The following is a 20,129-nucleotide window of genomic DNA, read 5'->3' on the forward strand; positions in this document are numbered from 1 at the left end:
TGTTTTTCAAATCTTTTTCTATGATTTTGGTTCTAAATAAATACAAAACATTGAAAAACAATCACATCTTCCTATCTACAGTATAAGGTTTAACTATACGTCTTTAGTAAAAATGTCTTTCAGTGACGAATAAATAATTTATAAGCTAATGGTTTAAGGCCAAGTCAGGTTTATATCAGTGCTCCTGTCAATGTGATATATTTCAAGCTGTTAAAACGACAGTATTGATCCTAAATAGTTAAGAGAATTTATTGGGCGCTTCCAATAATTTAACAATTGTGTTTCGATTTTTTCTCTGAACAACATTTTTATTTATTTTTTTGGCCGCAGTGGACTGATCAGTGGGGCCAAACAGAATATGTTTGTTTGGGGAAATCAAATGTGTTGCCTTAAAAAGAAATGGTCCCATCTCCATGTAGTAGCTAGAGTTAATACACCCTTTCTGCTTTTCTTATTCTCTCAATAAATGCTAAAGTGAACCGACACTTGGAAGGTAAAGGAAAATGAACAGTCTTCGGCGACACGATTCAGCAAATAGCAAAACTCCAGAGGCTATTTGAATATCTGCTGCTTTATAACATTAGAATTTCAAATGACACAAGCACAATGTCGATACCACTTTACAATAAGGCTACCCTTATAAAGGGTTTACGAATAGTTTGTAATTCATTTATTAATCATGTTGTGAACACTTTATAAATCATTAATGAGCTTTTATAAGACATGAGATAAACAGGGTAACTGTGACCGGTTGCTTGCCAAATAGTGAGCCCACATTTATCTGTACTGCTAAAACTTATTATAAATGGTAGTAACTCATTAATAAATGGTGATTTGTTTTACACTTCAAGGTTCAAGGTTCTTTATTTGTCATACGATCATAGCGTAGTTATGTCGATGAAAATCTTAGGTCACAGGCTTCTCCAACAGTGCAACACAATAATACAGAAAAATATAGAGCAAGTAAATATTAAAAAGTAAATACAAAAAGAAAAATCAGCAAGGCTTCCTTTTGGTAGTTATACATGTTAGTAACTCGTAAATAAATGGTCATAAAGAGATGCCAAGAAACATCAAGATGGAAGGGGGGGAATCACCTCAGTGAACAACAGATACCAAGGATGATGGCTGATGAAGAAGACGAAGTAAGCTAGGTAGCCAATATAAGGCTTAGTCATCTTGCCAAATAGTGCGCCTTTGTTGATGTATGAAAATTGTTAGAACTGGTTTATAAATTGTTCTTAATGATTAATAAAGTGTTTACAACCTAATTAACAACCTAATTATAAACCCTTTATGAATCCTTTATAAGGGTAGTCTTATTGTAGAGTGGTACCCAAATGTCAATATCACTTCCCTAGATCTCTCTGACTGCCTTCATTTGCTCTTTTGAGTATCACCAGTCAACATAAAGAGGCTTGTTTTGTTCCCTGATAAACCACATTTGGGATAAAGTCGAGAAAAGAGTAGAAATAAAGGTCTGCCCAAACACACCTAAGGCTTTGCTCCTAATTGAAAAGACAGAGAAGTAGGTTTCATTTGAGTTATCATTTTGTGACAAATTTCCGGCAGCTAATTCTCCCAGAAGTGATGTGCAGCGCCATTGTTTTGGATTGAATCCCTTTCCCTCTGCAGCATTTAGATTCTCCTCAGCCGGGAGATAAGCACCCCGAGTCCAGGGCCATACATCTGTTCGGCAGCAGGGTTGAGGAGAGTGGGTGGGACGGGGGTGCACTGAATCACCACGCATGGTTTCTGTCTACAGTATTGATTTTGTGTGTGAGAGTGTGTGGTTGTTGCCTGTGTGTGTGTTGTCTCAGTGTGTCTGTGCGTAGTTGTGTGTGTGCAGCTCAGATTAATGGTGTTGATAGTGTAGTTGTATATTAGAGTCATGATCATCTAACGGAGTCCATTCGGTAACTGCGTTGCCTAAAGGCCTGAGAAAATGGTGTGTGTGTGTGTGTGTGTGTGTGTGTGTGTGTGTGTGTGTGTGTGTGTGTGTGTGTGTGTGTGTGTGTGTGTGTGTGTGTGTGTGTGTGTGTGTGTGTGTGTGTGTGTGTGTGTGTGTGTGTGTGTGTGTGTGTGTGTGTGTGTGTGTGTGTGTGTGTGTGTGTGTGTGTGTGTGTGTATGGGTGTGTGTGGGTGTCGGTGTGTGTGTAGAGCGGATGTATTACTGCCATTATTACCATCCACATCCTGACATAGTGGTTTGTTGTTATGAAAACGATGTCAAAGCCTCCATTCATTCACAATTGGACCTTTTTGTCTACAGTCAAGTTGCTTTTCTCCATTCAAAAGTATTTTAAGCATGACTTTTAAAGCACATTGATGTCAAAGAAGTGGATATGTTTACTGTAGCATGCAAGGAGAATAATGGAATAGATGTGCAGTTTGGCCCGATTGATGAGATAATAAAAAAGTGAGATGGCTAACTCGTTAGATACTTCTTTTGGCATTCATTATCTGTACACACACATATATATATATATATATATATATATATATATATATTTGTTAATATGTGTTTAACCTGAGCTAGTCAGTACAACAATGATAGCAATCATATCACAGCCTTACATGGTTACTCTACTACACAGTATACAGCTATTAATAACAGTATTATGTTTTTTGGTTTGTTTAAAAGCACTTCATTTTAATCTGTATCAGGTGATACGCACTTTCATCTATTGGAATCGGTATATAGAAGTAAAAATAAACATCATTTTATGACAATCCCTCTGATAGTCGAGATATTTGAGGACAAAGTGGTAGTTCATCATTGACATTGCTATCGCTTAGTTGAACCTCACTGCTAGCATGTTTAGAAATCTGTTCGTCTCTCTCTCCCTCTCTCTCTCCCTCTCTCTCTCTCTCTCTCTCTCTGTCTTCCTCTTTGTTTGTTTGTGTGGGGAGACATGAAGGTATACATCCTTTGTCCTCAGACCAGACAAACTGCCTCCACCATGCTGTGTGTGTGTGTGTGTGTGTGTGTGTGTGTGTGTGTGTGTGTGTGTGTGTGTGTGTGTGTGTGTGTGTGTGTGTGTGTGTGTGTGTGTGTGTGTGTGTGTGTGTGTGTGTGTGTGTGTGTGTGTGTGTGTGTGTGTGTGTGTGTGTGTGTGTGTGTGTGTGTGTGTGTGTGTGTGTGTGTGTGTGTGTGTGTGTGTGATTTATGTCCATGCACTTGAGAAAGGCTGATCTACTCTTTATAGGATCACATAAAACGGTATGGCTGCTGCCCACACACAGTAAACCAGGTAGTCTGTTTTTGTGTTTGTGTGCAGGTTCAGAGGTTTGGCACCCCATGTGTAAAGAAGCCGCTCGACTGGAGAGGAAACTGAGGGTGGGCAATACTCAAAATACCCACAAGTCCCTGCCATGTCTCTCTACTTCTGTTTCTGTCCTCTCTTTGTGTTTCTCTTTGGCTCTCTGGGTCAGACATTTCTTATGCTTTGTTTCCAAACTAGTTTGTTTTATGAGAAGCTAAACACTGGGTGTTTTTATAGTGGACACACTTTAATGATAGTGTCTTGAAAATCTAGAGTTAATGGATTTTCTTTAGGTGTATTATAATTATATATTTTTTTACATTACACCAGTTGTTAATTTAGTCTAAATATACCGTATTGTAAAAGTATGGTCCCACATTGTAAGAACACAGGTAAAGATAACTTTCTCAATTTGTAATCATCCATGATAAAGATTATCAATTTTATGGGAGCAAGAGAAAGTATTATTACTATCATCATTAATATTTTACCTTGAGTATGTAATAACATGTCTTTTGTATATTTGAGCTAACTTCCCTCTCCCATCTGTCCCACCAGCTGAGGCGCACCTCGGAGACGGTGTCCATTTCTTCTCCGGGTTCCTCTCCTCTCCTCGGCTCCCCTCACCGGCTCATCTGTGTGAGTACCGTCGTCGCCATGGTTACGCCATCAATGCTATGGTTACGCCCTCAGCTGTCACTGTCACTGCCGTCAATCAAAATCCAACCAACAGCGACAGAAGCACAAAGAGTCGCTGACAGCTCTCTCTGCCAACACTATCTGTCTCCATGCAGACTCCCTGCTCTCTCCCCGGCTTTATTCTGTCTGCAGCAACGTAGAGCCATCGTTATGTGTCTAAAGTCAATTTAAGACCCTCTTTTTCATTTTGTATAACCTAATTTATAGTAGATTGGTCTTAAGTTGTTTGTAAATTGTTATGTATCGAGGCTTTAGGTATTTAATGTCACATACTCACTAGTTTATTTTTGTCTACTCTGTCTTTGTAAGTTTTAAATGTTTGTTCACATCTCTCTGTATCCTTCTGTTTCTTTTAATTCATGTCTGTGTATGTGTGCATTTATTTTCCTAAATGTCTATTTACGCCCAATGTTCTACTTCTTTTCCATGTCCTCTCTCTCCCTCTCTTGCAGTCCAAAGGCGACGGTGAAGTGTTGGAGTATAAGCAGCTGGCGGCTCTGCCCCGGGTCAAAGCCATCTATGACAACCAGAGGCCTGACATCATCCCTTATCAGGCGGACCATGCACACACACACAACTCTGATGACACTTTGGAGAGATACAGCTGCGTACAGGTACACACACACATGCCCACAATCAATCATGAAGTTACCGCATCATTTTTTTATTTTAAAACTGACATTTTTGTTTAATGATTCATTTTAAGACAATTTTTTTGTTTTTCTCATCCAGTCATTGGGCTCCTTATCAGCATACTCTCATGTAAGTACTCCATCCATCAAGAATCAAGATTTACGAAAGATAGGGTTGTTTGTGAAATATCAACAAACCGCAGCAGGGATGGGCACCAGGTCCACAACAAATTCATCTCTGATTGTTTCTGTTCTATTGGTTGCATGCATTTGGTCAAACGGGGGCCACCTCACTGGTTAGCCCAATGGCACCTCATGTCACCTCACATATCAATTATTTCAGTGAGTTCTGCAGAGGAAAGTAAACAAATTATACATTTTGGAAAGAGAAAGCTCAGTTGTCACGTTGGCAAAAAATGGTTCTAATGATGGCCTCCTAGAAGGTAGGCAAAACATCTAAAAACGGACAGATAAATGGATAAGCTCCTTGCTAAACTACAACTTGTTATATTCAAACATAGCTGTTTTGGTTCAGATCAAGTTTTAGTGTTAATGAAGCTGCTCAAGCCTTCTATTTAGCGGGTATCACTCCTATCCATATTCTGCCACAAAAAGTAAGTAATCATATTTCCCGAAATGACAAACTACCTCATTCAAATTGTGATTGCTTTGCAGTTAAAAGGCCTATAAAAGCCTTAAAAACACATTACTCTAAGGCAGCCTCTCTCTATCTCTCTCTCCAGGATCTCTTGGACGGCGTTGAGCTGAGGACGAGGCGTTCCAGCTCCGCCTTCACTGACTCTCCCTCACACAGCCGCCACGGAGGCTCCCCCCTGCATTACTATCTCCCCGGTAATGTGCCCACTCAAGCATATACATGCACCACACACACAGACACACACATATGTACACAGAAAACAGGAAGTCCCTAACTGGAAAGATGTTTGAGCTCTTTGAGTGGGTGTCATGTCCCCTGACACACGCACACAGGCACACACACACACACACACACACACACACACACACACACACACACACACACACACACACACACACACACACACACACACACACACACACACACACACACACACACACACACACACACACACACACACACACACACACACACACACACACACACACACACACACACACGTAATTCATCAGTGTGTTCGGGCCATTCTGTTGCTCATGCTTTGGTTTCTCTCACTGTGATTGGCTGCACTGGCTGCAGGCAGTGAGAGTGGCAGGAGTTCACCTTATTACAGTCAGCCCAGGTGTTCCTCACCCACCACCACCTCCTTCCAAGCCCCAAAGCATTTCCATGTGCCAGGTAGGCCGTCATCTACAAAGCTGACCACTAACCTGAAGTTACAAATATCAGATTGTAACCTCACCCACCCTCAAATAGAGTTTAGAATCAATCTAACCATTGAAGCGGCCCTATTATGCAAATTTCAGGTTAATATTTGTATTTCATGTCCTCTACTGTGACATTTTAACTTGCTTTAATTTCAAAAAGCTCTTTATTTTTCTCATATGTGCTGCAGCACCTCTTTTCACCCTCAGTCTGAAACCAGAGCCCAGTCTGCTCTGATTGGTTAGCTGGCCGGCTCTGTTCTGATTGGTCAAAGGCTTAGAGATGTCCCGCCCCTAAGCCTATCACGTATAATGTGTTGGAGCGCTAGCCAAAAGTAGTGCGACACAGTGATGTCATTATGTTAAGGAAGTAAACAAAGGACTACTATCACAGTGTTTCAGGCAGGGGGGGAGCTGATGGGAAATACACTTTTTTCAGACAATTGACATGCATGAAAATCTATATAGCACACTAAACGAAAGAGAAAACCCCAATAAGCATAATAGGGCCTCTTTAATCATCACAAGTATTTATATTTAGCTAGAACCCTGACCCTGACCCTGACCCTGACCCTGACCCCAGATCCAGAGTATAGCTCTCCTAACCCATACAACCTCATTCCTTAGTGACCTGTTGTTATTTGAAATAACTATCAGCATAATTACAAGTAATGAAGTCAGTTGTTGACAGAAAATGTATTTATATACATTTATTTTGATAGGATTTTCCATTTTTTTCCATTTGAAATGCAATATCTTTGGGTTTTGAATGAGTGAAACAAAAACAACATTAAGACTCTACTTTGGGCTGTTTGGAACTGTGGCTGGAATGTTTCACTTTTTAGTTTATATTTCATAGATCCATTGATAAAGAAAACTAATCTTATACAATTTTGGATCCCGAGCGAGTTTCCAACACCATCTTAGCAGAGGAGAAAATGAACCATCGCTCCATAAAACATTTCATTTTACTCCTGCAGTGATCCTTTGTCTGATTTATCTTACTGATCTGCAGCTCTTGTATAACATATGAGCGCTGTAATCTAACAACTAATACCAGATCATTTTATTTAAAGACTCCCATCAACCGTCCATTTTATCAACTTAATGCCCCTGAACGTTTCAATCTGTCTTTGTTCCCTTCACTTTGAAAGGCCTTTGCTTTTCACTGCAAGCTGTGCATTTGGTTTCCCTCCATCATTCCCTCCTTCCTTTTCCATTTCTCACTGAATGTCCCCTCTCCGGTTTTTCCAAGGCTGTTATTCCTTGCCAGCCCCTGCGACAGCACTCCCTTCATGCTTTTCAACACGGAGCGAAATGTATTTGGTGGATGCTTTTATCCAAAGTGCTTTGCGGTATCACAAGGGCATACAAATTTAGCTCTGATGGCCCACTGGGAGTCAAACCTCTAACTTTGGAAGATTTTGTGGTACACTGTGCGGCATTTGGAAGTATTTATAATGTTTTCTTATTTTAGTTGTTCTTATATTGCAGTAATGTGCAGTAGTGCTTATCCAGCACTCAAAACCACCATTAAAACACAATTATCCCCCAAATATGAGCTACAAGGTAATACTGTACATGCTCCTGTCATCTCTGATTCTTTCTCTCTCCTCCACTTTATCTTTTCCATCCGGCCCTTTATCCACCCTTCAACTGCTCTCCTCCCTCTTCTTTATTCCTGTGCCATCTGCTGCTCTATCCAGTAATAAGCCTGGATCTGTATTAATCAGCCTCTCTGCACGTCAATCAGGTTGTCTGGATGCACGGCCGTATCTCCGCCATGGCAGTTTATTACCCGCACTGTCAGATTAACGGTTACATGTACACAATTGAATTGGTGGGACAGTATGAGTAAGCAAATACAGACTCCTCTCCTCTTCTTCCTCTATTCCTCTTCTCCTCCTCCCCTACTCTTCCCTTCTTTCCACGCTCATCCCCTCGTTGTTTCTGTCCTTAGATTCTGAGGACAGCAACATCTACAGGAAACCCCCCATCTATAAAAGAAAAGGTTGGTGTATTCCTCACAATTCCTTTATAGCTTGTGTTAGACTGTCTACCTGTCAGCCGGTTGGTTGTAAAAGCATTCTCACAATGACACATGCTTCTGTTTGTCTCACTTAATGAATCCGTTAGATAAAAGATCAGTCCAACATCTGGTGCTTCTGATGACATGCCATTCTCCTCGACAACAACTCTCAAAATAAAAACAGGCAGAGGAAGCTAAAGCATTTGTTTTGCAATCCTGCACAGGCTGCAGCCATAGTTTACTCCTATATTTCAAATAATGCTCTTTGGTTGATTGTTCATTGTCTAGCCCTGGGTTGTAGGGTTTATAGGCTCTAAGTCTTGCCCAATATTTAGATTTGAAGTTGGAAGAAAACTATAAATATAAAATATCCTTAGCTAATTCCATTTTGATTTAGCTTAATTGGATTACATTTGCTTCAATTATTGTTTTTGCTACAAAAGGTTTGACTTAGTACAGAGACATTTCTTCTTTTTGAAAACATTCTTTTTTACTGTCTAATTGGCAAACTGAAACAATAAGTGCGAATGAAACTGTCCACCTGTCACTGATCGGATTCACAAGTCACCTTTTTATTAAAGTGAATGTGACTGTAAGTAAAGACACCTCAAAATCAAGTTGCTTAAACATAAATTAAATTTACACACAGATCTTAATAGCAGCCCCTATAATTATCTTATTAAGGGGAGTGGCTATCTGCCAAGGTGTGACCGATCCATATTCAATGTCATACCGAAAGTGTTTCTCCTACATTACATTCACAGTGGGCCACCTGCTTAGCATTGCAATCCCTGGCCTTATGTTACCTTAAAAATACAAAACTGGTTAGAAGAGATTTTTAAATGTGTAAAAACAAGAATACTGCATTAGTTACAGAATAGATCAAGGCGGATTGTAGTATTCCCATCACATCACAACCATCATTATTTATTGGAGTCTAAATATGTGTGGGATAATAATGTTACTGTCAGCTGACCTGGCTGAAAACCAAACAAAAAATAGCTCTGATGGTGGGTAGACGTGGCCACATCAGAGATGAAACTACAGTTTTAATCTGCAATTCAAAAGGTGATGTAAAACTAAGAGAAGCAATGACAAATATTTAGAGTGTGTGGGTGATCCATCAGCGCTCAGATGGCAGGTCGGGCAGACTTACAGCGCCCCAGAAGCAAAATGCTGACATGCCTCTCTCTTCCGTCTGAGCAGGCAATCTGTGATCTGGGCTCTGTGGATGAATTTTGGTTTACAGCACAAATCATTTATAGAGCAGTTTTCATATTAAGGCAAAGTGCCATAATCAGGTTTATACGATATATACTTAGTGCCGTAATGTATGTCAAAGTCAAACCTGGCTGCAGCTCAAGTATAAAAGCAAGCGTCCTAATAGCAGATGTAGCCAATCAAATGATTACAACTGAACGTTTTATGGTTGTCTTTAAGTGCCTTTTAATGCTTCTTATAATATTTTAGGTGTATAGATATCACCAGGTTCAGGGTGTTGCTGTTTCCCTCTGCCAACAACTTGACTGTTTGGCATGAAAGTCCCATTTAAACAAGGAAAGATCGCCTCATACAGTAATCCCTTTCTGAATACACACAAACAGGAGACATATTGCAATTTTTTCTATGTCCAGTTTAAGATCTGATGGTCCAAAGATTAAAGGACACATTCATGTATTCACAGCATCAGTAGAAATACGACCTTTCTTATATGTCACCCTCACGCTCTTCACCCGTCTTCAAAAAACACACAATTTCCTTGAAGATATTGCATCCTTTCATCCTCACAAGGAAAACATCAACCTTGACAACTTTGCATGCTTACTGGAAGTTTTGCATCACATCCCATCTCATCATCTCTGACCTCCTTCTCTGTTCCCTTGCTTTTGATGCCTTCTGCTCCTCCCTCCCCCCTGCTGTGCCCCCCCCCCCCTTTCTGTGAGTAAATGCACTACTTTGTCCGTCTTCTTTCTCCTGCATGCACACACAAAGAAAAGACACAAAACCTCAGTTAGACCAACAACAAGCGAAACAAATAATCCATTCCTGGTAAAGCAGAACATTTGTTAACTTCCTTGCATCATGGTTGACTTTTCCTTTCTCAATGCTGTGTTTTTTATTTGAAGCATGTCAATTAAAGCTTCAATTTTTCCCCTTTAACTGAGGGGTTTCTTTGGAAGTTCTTTCTTGTCCGATGTGAGGGTCCAAGGACAGAGGGTATTCATATTCTGTACAAACCGTAAAATTGGGCTATATAAATAAAGATTGATTGATTGATTGAAATTAACCTACTGTAGCAATGCTTGAGTGAAAAAGGTTTTGTGATCTCACAAATTGTGTTGAGGATTTCTTGTTTATTCCTTCTCCCTCAGATATATCTGCTTCTCCGACAGTCTTTAAGAGTAAGACCAATGAGAACCTCCTGAATTCCAGCCGCCTTTCCACCTCCAACTGCAGCAGCATTTATCACCCGGACTCCAACTACTACCCATATACCGGCTCTCCAAAAGGTTAGGCTCCCTCCTGTTTGAAATAAAAACACATTTCTGCTAACAGACATGCTTAGAAACCTCTATTTACTCTTTTACCTCCCATCTCTCTCTGACTTTAATTTCCTCCATTTCTCTCCAGTCTCGCGGGTGAGGAGGTTTTCTGCCGGAGGAGAAGAGGATGGATGGAATCAAAATATAAACAAAGTAAAAGAAGATGCTTCTCCCTTTTATATTTAAACTGTTAATATTTAATGAGCGAGGTAATTAAATGCCACTTTCCAACCTCACATGTGGACATGATGCTGCTCCTCTCCTTCTTTCTCCTTCCCTATATCCATCCAAACAACAACCATCGCCTTTCCCTGCTCTATTCCATCACCATATATTGACCCCTGCATCCATCCCACTTAACCACCTCTTATTGCTCCATCTATCAGTCCATTTTCCCACCTTCTTTTCTGGCCCCTCTTATTTGACCCATCCTTCTATTCCTCCTTTTTCCTCCCTGCAGGGAATTGGCAGGATGATCCTGAAGGAGGAGATGAAGGCGCGGTCCGGTTGTCACGACAATGACCAATGGAGCAGCAGGCGCAGTTCCCGCTGTAGCAGCAAGGAGGCGCTGAACAACCTGGCCTACAGCTCTCTCAACGGCTGTAAGTCTGTGGTCACTCAGGAGTGTGTGTGTGTGTGTGTGTGTGTGTGTGTGTGTGTGTGTGTGTGTGTGTGTGTGTGTGTGTGTGTGTGTGTGTGTGTGTGTGTGTGTGTGTGTGTGTGTGTGTGTGTGTGTGTGTGTGTGTGTGTGTGTGTGTGTGTGTGTGTGTGTGTGTGTGTGTGTGTGTGTGTGTGTGTGTGTGTGTGTGTGTGTGGTCACTTCTTTAAATCTGAGGGAAAGTGCTGCTTTTGTATATTTACCTACATGTTGTATACTTGACGTCTCTTTGTGGCTAATTAGCGCCAATAACAAAATACTGTTGAGGCTTTTGGGAATGCCATTACGTTTTTCAGGGTCTTTACGTCGATATTAATTTAAGTATTTGCAAACCCTAAAGTTTCCCTGTTGATGGCACTAAATAAAAAGCCGAGAGATCGACAAAGTTATTACAATTAATCTGGACATGTGTTTACCAAATATCAAGGCCATCGATCCAACACTTCAATACCTTGCATACAAAACGTTATCAAAACCATATTCCTGGAGCTACAGGAAAAAGTAGGCAGTCATTAAAGTAACCAGGTGTATCCACTGGGAACCATGGATGTTTTCCAAACAAGCCAAAACTGATTTAAAGCATCATTGTAAACTCTGCTTTTAAAAGTAGTTAATAAAGTAAATGCAGATATGATCCTTTAAGGTTGTTTGAGGTTTGAGACTGTGTTTAGGTTCACAGCCAAATATTGTATCTGGTTCAGTCAGGTTAATGGTGATGATCAGCCTGCGTTTGTAAAAGTTTGAGATTAGGAACTGCATGTTTTCACCATTTTCCTCGAGCAGTAATCTATATTAGCTCTCTTATTGTTCCCAGAGACACAAAAGGAGAGACTGTGGAGGTCAAATGGGAATAAAAAAGAGTGTTAACAGGAGAGAGAAGGAAAGAGCGAACGAGATTGAGAGTGAATTTTATTCAAAAGAGTGTCGGAGTGAGAAAGCTAGAGCAATTTACAGCCATTCAAAGAAGATGTATGACATGAAGCTCCGAGCTAAATCAGGGTCAGAGAGCGGTGGAGAGAGAGAGAGGGAAATGAGCTCTGTGCACAGTGAGGTCAGACTGAGAGGTGTGGATAATGTGTGTGTTCACTGCTGTGTAATCACTCTGGGTTTATAGTGTCTGCTGTTATTACACTGATGTGAAAAATACTGAGAGGTGTTTGCTCATCTATTCTTCAGAGGAGGTTCATTTCTAAATGGGATGCCCACAGTTGGATAGAAGCAACACGAACTCCTACTAAATAATGGATTGAATGAATTTGCTCCATTCTAGGGATGGTGATAGCAATGTCAGTCAGTTGGGCCACCACTTTAGTACAGAGAGGAATAACTGATACCATTAGATGAATTGCAATAAAAACGTTCATGGTCCCCTGAGGATAAATTCAAATCACTTTTGTGACCTCCTGATTGTTTTCCTTTTGAATCAATGGGAGTTTAAAGTTTTTACTTACATTTGATAATAGCTTAAGATCTACGAAACGGATTGGAACCTTTTCAATCAGGCATTTATGGTCCCCAATCGGATTAACCCTAATTACTTTTTGGATCCCGTGACTTTTCCTCTAGTGCTTTCATTAGGTTCACCTCTGTCGTTATAATTGAAAAATCTCAATAATTGCCATGACACTTGATACACATGTTCATGTTCCCCTCAGGATGAATTATAATGACTTCCAGCTATTGACTGGTCTCACATTTCAGTGTGTTCAACACTTTGGTTTATAACAAAATAGCTGTCAAATGAATTACATTGCCCTTTGGCCTCAGCTGTGTTTTATATTTAGTGCTAAATGGCTATTGTTAGCATGCTAACACGCTAATCCAAGATGGTGAACATTGCACCTGCTCCACATCAGTATGTTAGCATTGTGAATGTACTGCAAAGCACCACTGTGCCTCAGTTCAACCCCTCAGAGCTCTATCATATCATTCGTTTTTTCACTTATCAATTAATATAATAAAAAGATAAAAGTTATACTTCTATTTTCCAAATTCCGGCATCTATGTTTGTAATTATAATCTGTTGCATTTTAAGATAATTTTTTCTCAAAGTTTGGTGGGTGGTTGCTGTAAATATATGCATTTTTAACGTGCGGCTCGATGCTTCATGATGTGCCCATGCTGCTTCATATTTAATATGATGTGTAGGTCACGATAGTGATTTGTCGGCATGTTGATGCGGTCAGGGGCATATCTTCACACAGCTGATGTTTTATAGATGTCCCACAACAGCTGGCCTTTTTTATTTCTCTTCCACTAAAAGCTGCCCTCTCTTTTCTGTTTGTCCTCTAACCATGACAGCTTTATAATCTCATGTGGTAACTTCACTTCGCTAAGAGCTTCTAAACCAGTATTCAAGAACAAGTTATATCTGCTAATGCTTCTTTGATAATTCATTAGGACTAAAAAGTTTTGACTTGAAGCAAGAGAGGTTGTATTTCCGAGGTGTATCTGTCATGAAATAATGAAGTGTCCCTTGTTCCTTTTCTTCTTCTTTTCTTTCCTCACTATATTCTCAGCTCCCAAGTCCGTCTACAGTTTAGACAGCGGTGAGTGTGAGAGTGGTTCATTAGTGTGTTTCTGATATCGTATCTCTGAGGTCATCTCAAGGCGATGGCTCCACCGTGGGCTATCTTCCCTCTGATCCTCTCCGTCCTCTGTTCTGCAGCTCAGCTTTAAATCCGATTGTTATCAACTCTCTCTCTCTCTCACTCACTCACTCACTCACTCACTCACTCACTCACTCACTCACTCACTCACTCACTCACTCACTCACTCACTCACACACACACACACACACCCACACACACACACACACACACACACACACACACACACACACACACTTTCTTTAGGGTTACAGGTGGGAAGATGAATGTCTCTGTAGCTTAGGTCCGCGTTTAGCAGCTTTTCTTCAGCAGCAGGCACTGATCCAGGATCACCGACCTGAACCCCTCGGCCATCTGTTTGTCAAGCCACAGTGACACAGGACACTTTTGATTGTAAAGATAGACGAGTCCTATGAAATCACTTTGTTTATTAAACGTTTGGACTGTTTTTGTTACTGTGATCTCTTTGCCATAATCTTTATAGAACTATAGCTCATACTGTGAAAGAGATTGTCTACTTCTTTGAAGAAAGAAATACATACAATGCATTTTATCTATACTTTTTAGAACCCAAAATGTTAGCAGCATGTCGATTGGTCAGCAGCATTGTAATGTTAAAAAATGAAATTGAAAGTGCAACTTTGTACAAAAGTTTCAATCTAATTATTTAGAATACAAAGTGTAAATTACTTTTCTTAATGCTCTATGAAGCCTTTGTCTTAATGACCGTTGTTGAAAGATATAAATATTGAATGAGATCAGACCAACACCAATAAAGAGTATCAAATCTGCGCATCCCTAATCCTAACTCAATAACATCCCAACTTGACTTCAAATATGTTTTTGGACACCATCTAGACAATTCTTTTGCCATGGATTGTGCCATTAGAATAGAATAACTGATGAAATGATTGAAAAAATTGCTCCAAAACCTTAAGAGCAATGATTCAAATGGCAGCTGAGACTATAGACTAAATAAATATAAACTTGCTAAGGCAATTTGTTTTCACACTGTTTGGCATCAGGGCACAAACATATTTCTGAGACACGCCATGACTCATCTATTCAACTGTATCTCATTTTTTTGTTGAAAGTGTGTTGTTGAAGGAAAACCCATTATAATTTCAGCGTCCCACACACACTCACACAGCTCAATAGTTTTTACTGCATCAGGGTGTTTTGTCTCGGCTCTTTGACATCGCTGTGTAATTTAATTCCATTGAACAACTGCAGTGAACAAGAGAGAGAAGGACAGGAAGGAGAGAAGGAAGGGGAAGAGGAAAGATGAAGGAAGAAGGAATAGTGAAACAAAGATGTGAAAGTAGAAGTGAGAGAAACGGAAAAATGACTTGAGCGGATTAGTGTGACTCCACTGCCATCTGCTGCCTCACTGCATTAGTGCACAACACAAATACAGGACGCTAGGATGCTGCTGGTTACCAACGGTTAGATGCTATTATGCTGCAGGCGTGACAATAAAAAGAAATACATATTTAAAAAAGATTCATGAAATCAGAGTTTTGGTAGGGTTTTATTGGTAAAATATAAAATGGTGAAGAGAATAATATCTAATTCTATTTTATTTATTTCTATTAAGGGAGTAAATGTAACAACCATATCACATGTACATCACTGTGACATCACTACATAACACTGGCGCTTCTATTGGCTAGCGCTCCAACACATTGGATTTGATTTGCTTGAGAAATCACAGCAGAGCCGTCCAGCTCAACCAATCAGAGCAGGGTGTGGTCTGGTTTCCGACAGAGGGTGAAAAGAGGTGCTGCAGTACAGGCAGTATGAGAAAAACATGTCACAGTAGAGGCACAAAATATGAATAAGAAACCTAAAAATGAGCATCACAGGGCCCCTTAACAATTCTAACCCTCTGGAAACTGCCTGTTTATTGAGGTACTGCACTCCCATTCATCAATTGAGTGTGTTATTATTATTTTTGCATAATTTATGTGGTTGTTTATGCTTATGTGTTTATATTTGTTCTTCCAGACTCATGCATTGCCAAATCATCGTCGTTGCCAGGCTACGGCAAAAATGGACTGAGGGTAAGCAACCTATCATGTTAACTGTGTGTGTAATGGCAATTTCCTGTTTCTATTTCCTATATATTGTTGCCATTACTTCACAGAAGGGCTGAAGAGTGATCCAGACACAAACAGATGACTTTCCGGTCCTTTGGTGCAGTTTATAATGAGGTTTATTCAGCGTGTACATACCAGGGTTTAATTGTACAGTTTAGTTGTGGTGAGCATCTGCCGGGCCAGTGGAATCGGTATGCTCTCTTCCTTCTGTGTCCTCGTCCTCCTGTCACCTATGACCTCTTATATACACCCGGTGCAGCTAAACCCCGCCACCAAGTGTTCAAAAATAATATTGCACTATACATATAACTTAAATAAGCTGACACACCAACAACACCCATAAAATGGCTCCTACAGTGTGTGTTTTCGATGAGTTTACGTCCTGTGGCAAACTAAATCAATAACTGACTACTTCATATTGGTATTATATTTCTAATTGATACATTATTATACAGAATACCCACTGATGGAACTTTCTATAGATGTCATATTTTATGATTTCTTTCTGCTTTGCTAGATCCTTTCCCTTTATCATCTTCTTGCTGCATGTTTGCTAAACTGCTCTTGTTGTGTTCCAGCAGCCTGGCAGTGCGGGTGCAGATTATTACCAATATGACAGCAGTAATGCAGTTAATTGGCAGATCAGAGGTAAGCCTATTGCACACTTGAAATCTCCGTATCCTCAGTCCTTCTAGTTTTCTCCCAGTGCATGATGTTATTAAGACGGTATAGAATGATTAAAAAAAAAAAACAAGAATCAACAAATGCAGTTTATGTGACTGATATTGTAATTTCTCTCCTCCTTTTCTTGTAGAATACAAGGTAAGAAGGCCAACCATTACTGAGCTACAAATAAAGTTCCGGATCAAAATGAATAGATAAGGATGATGTGTTGCCTTTTTAAAGTTCACAGTAAACAGTCGTCTGATTGTCACTCAGAAACACAAACTAAAGCTGAGTATTTATATTATTCACTATTATTCCTTCCCTATCATATCAAAAAGTGTAGATCTTCAAGGAAGAATATTCTATCATCTTTTGTATTACTGCCTTTAATGATAGTGAAAAAAGACTGCAACAAATGCTTAGTTGCACTGACCAATGCGTGCAATTAAGTGTAATGAGTACAACAACTCTAAAAGAGTCCACAAACTTAAAACTATGTAAAGCTATATTGAAGAAGAAAAACAAGCACATTTCAGCAGAAACATTTCTTAATCTGTTACTCAGTGGTTATATGCTTATATCTGCATGAATAATTACCCAAAACGAAACAAAGAGACTTCATACATTTTTCTAATACATTTTAGCCTCTGTCATTGTTGTTAATGCTGCTGTTTGCCACTAGATGGTGACAAAGATCAAGAGAGTCTCATGTGAATGACGTAGTCAATAAACTTCATCTGTAAACAATTACGAATGACCTTATAAGTGAAAGTCCTTGGAAGGAGCATCTGAATGCAGTTACATTTACAGTTTCTGTCAAAGGAACCGTGCTGAGTTTTGGTGCAGGAAGCTTGTAGGAATGGCAGATGTAAATGTAATTGAAACAACCCCTCAGAAGTGTTGACATGCACTTTTTAGAAATAATTTCCTTTTGTTTGTCTGTGTGTTAGATCTACCCATACGAAGCCCTAATAGTGTCAGTCAGAGGGCAGCAGCGTCTCCCGAGTGACGTGGACCGAGCCAGACTGGAGGTAAACACATTTCCCCTCTGTGGGACTAATAAAGGCATTCTGATTATGAAACCTCTACACGATGCTTTAACAAAATATACTTTGATACATGTCTTATATAGATGGACAACAACACAGACAGACTGATATTGCTATCTTTATACTCATGTCTTCAATGTTTATTGTCAAACTTCTGAAACAGACGGGAGTAACTAGTCAAATGTAACCTAAATACATTTAGTTTACAGTTGTTGAGAATAAATGTGTAATTAAATGACAGTTACTTATATACATTATATTATTTTCAGTTAAAACCTTATATTTGGAAAACAACATTCATTCTGTTGGTCTGTTCCAATATTAAAATTATTTTGAAGAACGTCTCTCATTAAAGTTTGACAGTTATATGAAGTGATAGAGATAATTACTTTACAGGTTAGCCAGTAGTCTGTAACTTAAATAATAATAATAATAACCTTTCAAACACTGATCGTTTCCTCTCCCTCTCTAAACGTCTCCTTCCAGCGTCACCTCTCCCCGGAGGAGTTCTTCAGAGTCTTTGGGATGGCTATGTCTGCCTTTGATCTTCTTGTTCAGTGGAAGAAAAACGAACTGAAGAAACAGGTCCGACTCTTCTGAGAAAATGAATCCATTAGAACCGTTTAACCCTAATACAGGACCATCGCCAACTCTGTGTGCTCTGGGAAATAGTCTCTGCCTGCTGACCCCAGACAGTGGAACAGAAACGGGATGAAATAAAAGTCTGTCCTCCCTTGAGGAGGCAAAATTAGAACCGTTGTCCTCCTGATCTTGTTTGTTCTTCTTAAGCAATACACAAGGCAGCCAACTGGCAAAAAGGGAAGGAAAAACTGAAAGGAGGGGAAGGAAAACTCGAAGGAAAGGATAAAACCTTTGAGAGTCAGCATATGGGCTGCACTGGATATGCATAAGACAGAAACTTAATGGAGGAAATGTCTGCCTTTCCATTTTTCTACCAGCAGATGTCAGTGTGTTAACAGTGGCAGTATCATGGGGACCAGTTGGAATGTAAGCTGACTACTTCCTACTATACTGAGGGTCTGCCACACTGCACCAAATGTACCTCCATGATGAAAATTAGGGAGAATGTTTAGGAAGCCGGTATGCTGCTTGGAAGACAAACTGGCATACTGTTGGAGAGAAAAAGGATCCAGTTTTCTCCACTCAGACACTATTGTCAAGCACTCATAAACCAACGACAATAGTTTTGATCACATTAGATTTAGATTAAGAGAGATTTAATACTGGCCTATGTTTGTTAATTTGATGTCAGAATTTCTTGAAGCCATATCAGTGTTTAACCTAAACACTGATTCTTTAACCTAAACACTGATTCTTGAAGCCATATCAGTGACAGACTGTACAGTACACTGAAGTGGTGCTAAGGTTTAATGTGAATGAACTGTGTCATTGAAATCAGGTTTAGTATTATACACTTAAAAATTAGACATCTATGTTTAGCTTATTTTATTTAACTATGTCAGCTTTTTCCAATTCATACTGTACGTGCAGCACTTGTGGGGTGGCTCAGAATTTCAGCTGCTGGATTACATTTAAGCCAGACTGAAGTGTGTGTGTGTGTGTGTGTGTGTGTGTGTGTGTGTGTGTGTGTGTGTGTGTGTGTGTGTGTGTGTGTGTGTGTGTGTGTGTGTGTGTGTGTGTGTGTGTGTGTGTGTGTGTGTGTGTGTGTGTGTGTGTGTGTGTGTGTGTGTGTGTGTGTGTGTGTGTGTGTGTGTGTGTGTGTGCAATTAAAGCAAATGACTAATGGAGGTTTTCATGGAGGATTAAACAGATCCCCTGTTTAAGAGAGGAAAACAATGCTCGAGTGGAGGAAGGAAAAAGGAGAGATGAAGAACGGAGGAACGGCGGGTAGAGTAGAGGCACAAGGAATATAAAGAGAAGAAATACAAAGAGAAAAATAGCTGTGGCAAAGAAAGTGTATTTAACAGTTGACAGGTATCTCAAAAGGAAAGGATTTATGTTGGGGATAAATAGGTGGGAGGAGAGAAACTGAGCTGAAATAGATTTAATAAAAACAGAATGTGTTGGATAGATTATGATTGAATGTAAAATATGAGATAATGCTGTTATGTGTGTCTGTGTGTTTGTATGTGCGTTTGTGTAAACAGGTTTTCAACCCTATGTTAAAGCACACTGTTTGGCACTGACAATTATAATTTTTAAACCTGGGTCTGTCACTGCAACTGAATAAATGATTTTTAGCATCACAACTGCCTCATTTTCATTTTTCAAGACCCCTGGATCTACTTGATGATGATTTGGATGGAGTTTATTTCAGACTTGTAGTTTTGTTTCTTTTGATTTCATTGGGCCAGCTGTTTCTTGAAAGAATTAGGTGCAACTAATACTCTGATATAATGCATTTACTTTTTATATCATGACATTACATTTACTATTACTCAAGCATCAATGTGAAAGTGCTGTTTTACTCTTGTTGAAGGTCATGGTGTAAGTTTATATAAGGTAAATATGTAAAAATGAAACATATTGAGCCCT

The 20,129-nt window shown here is 39.6% G+C and overlaps 1 protein-coding gene across 7 annotated transcripts in view; it reads left to right on the forward strand.

Annotated features, from left to right (window-relative positions):
• Positions 1 to 20,129, forward strand: part of LOC307017592 (actin-binding LIM protein 3-like) — a 50,040-nt gene extending 29,911 nt beyond the window's left edge. Inside the window, exons 8-21 of one of the 7 annotated variants that reach the window (XM_079647200.1) lie at positions 3,282 to 3,340; positions 3,825 to 3,905; positions 4,418 to 4,579; positions 4,698 to 4,727; positions 5,341 to 5,449; positions 5,835 to 5,933; positions 7,920 to 7,970; positions 10,382 to 10,498; positions 10,620 to 10,684; positions 10,992 to 11,133; positions 13,709 to 13,738; positions 15,806 to 15,861; positions 16,476 to 17,594; positions 18,099 to 20,129. In XM_079647200.1, coding sequence (XP_079503326.1) covers positions 3,282 to 3,340; positions 3,825 to 3,905; positions 4,418 to 4,579; positions 4,698 to 4,727; positions 5,341 to 5,449; positions 5,835 to 5,933; positions 7,920 to 7,970; positions 10,382 to 10,498; positions 10,620 to 10,684; positions 10,992 to 11,133; positions 13,709 to 13,738; positions 15,806 to 15,861; positions 16,476 to 16,592 — 1,118 coding nt within the window. In that variant the 3' untranslated portion in view covers positions 16,593 to 17,594; positions 18,099 to 20,129. Of the gene's footprint in view, positions 1 to 3,281; positions 3,341 to 3,824; positions 3,906 to 4,417; positions 4,580 to 4,697; positions 4,728 to 5,340; positions 5,450 to 5,834; positions 5,934 to 7,919; positions 7,971 to 10,360; positions 10,499 to 10,619; positions 10,685 to 10,991; positions 11,134 to 13,708; positions 13,739 to 15,805; positions 15,862 to 16,475; positions 17,595 to 18,098 lie in introns of all 7 variants that reach the window. The other 6 variants (XM_079647198.1, XM_079647199.1, XM_079647201.1 and 3 more) reach the window with 6 other exon arrangements.

Source organism: Notothenia rossii (genome assembly GCF_949606895.1).
Source record: "Notothenia rossii genome assembly, chromosome: 9".
Taxonomy (NCBI): domain Eukaryota; kingdom Metazoa; phylum Chordata; class Actinopteri; order Perciformes; family Nototheniidae; genus Notothenia; species Notothenia rossii.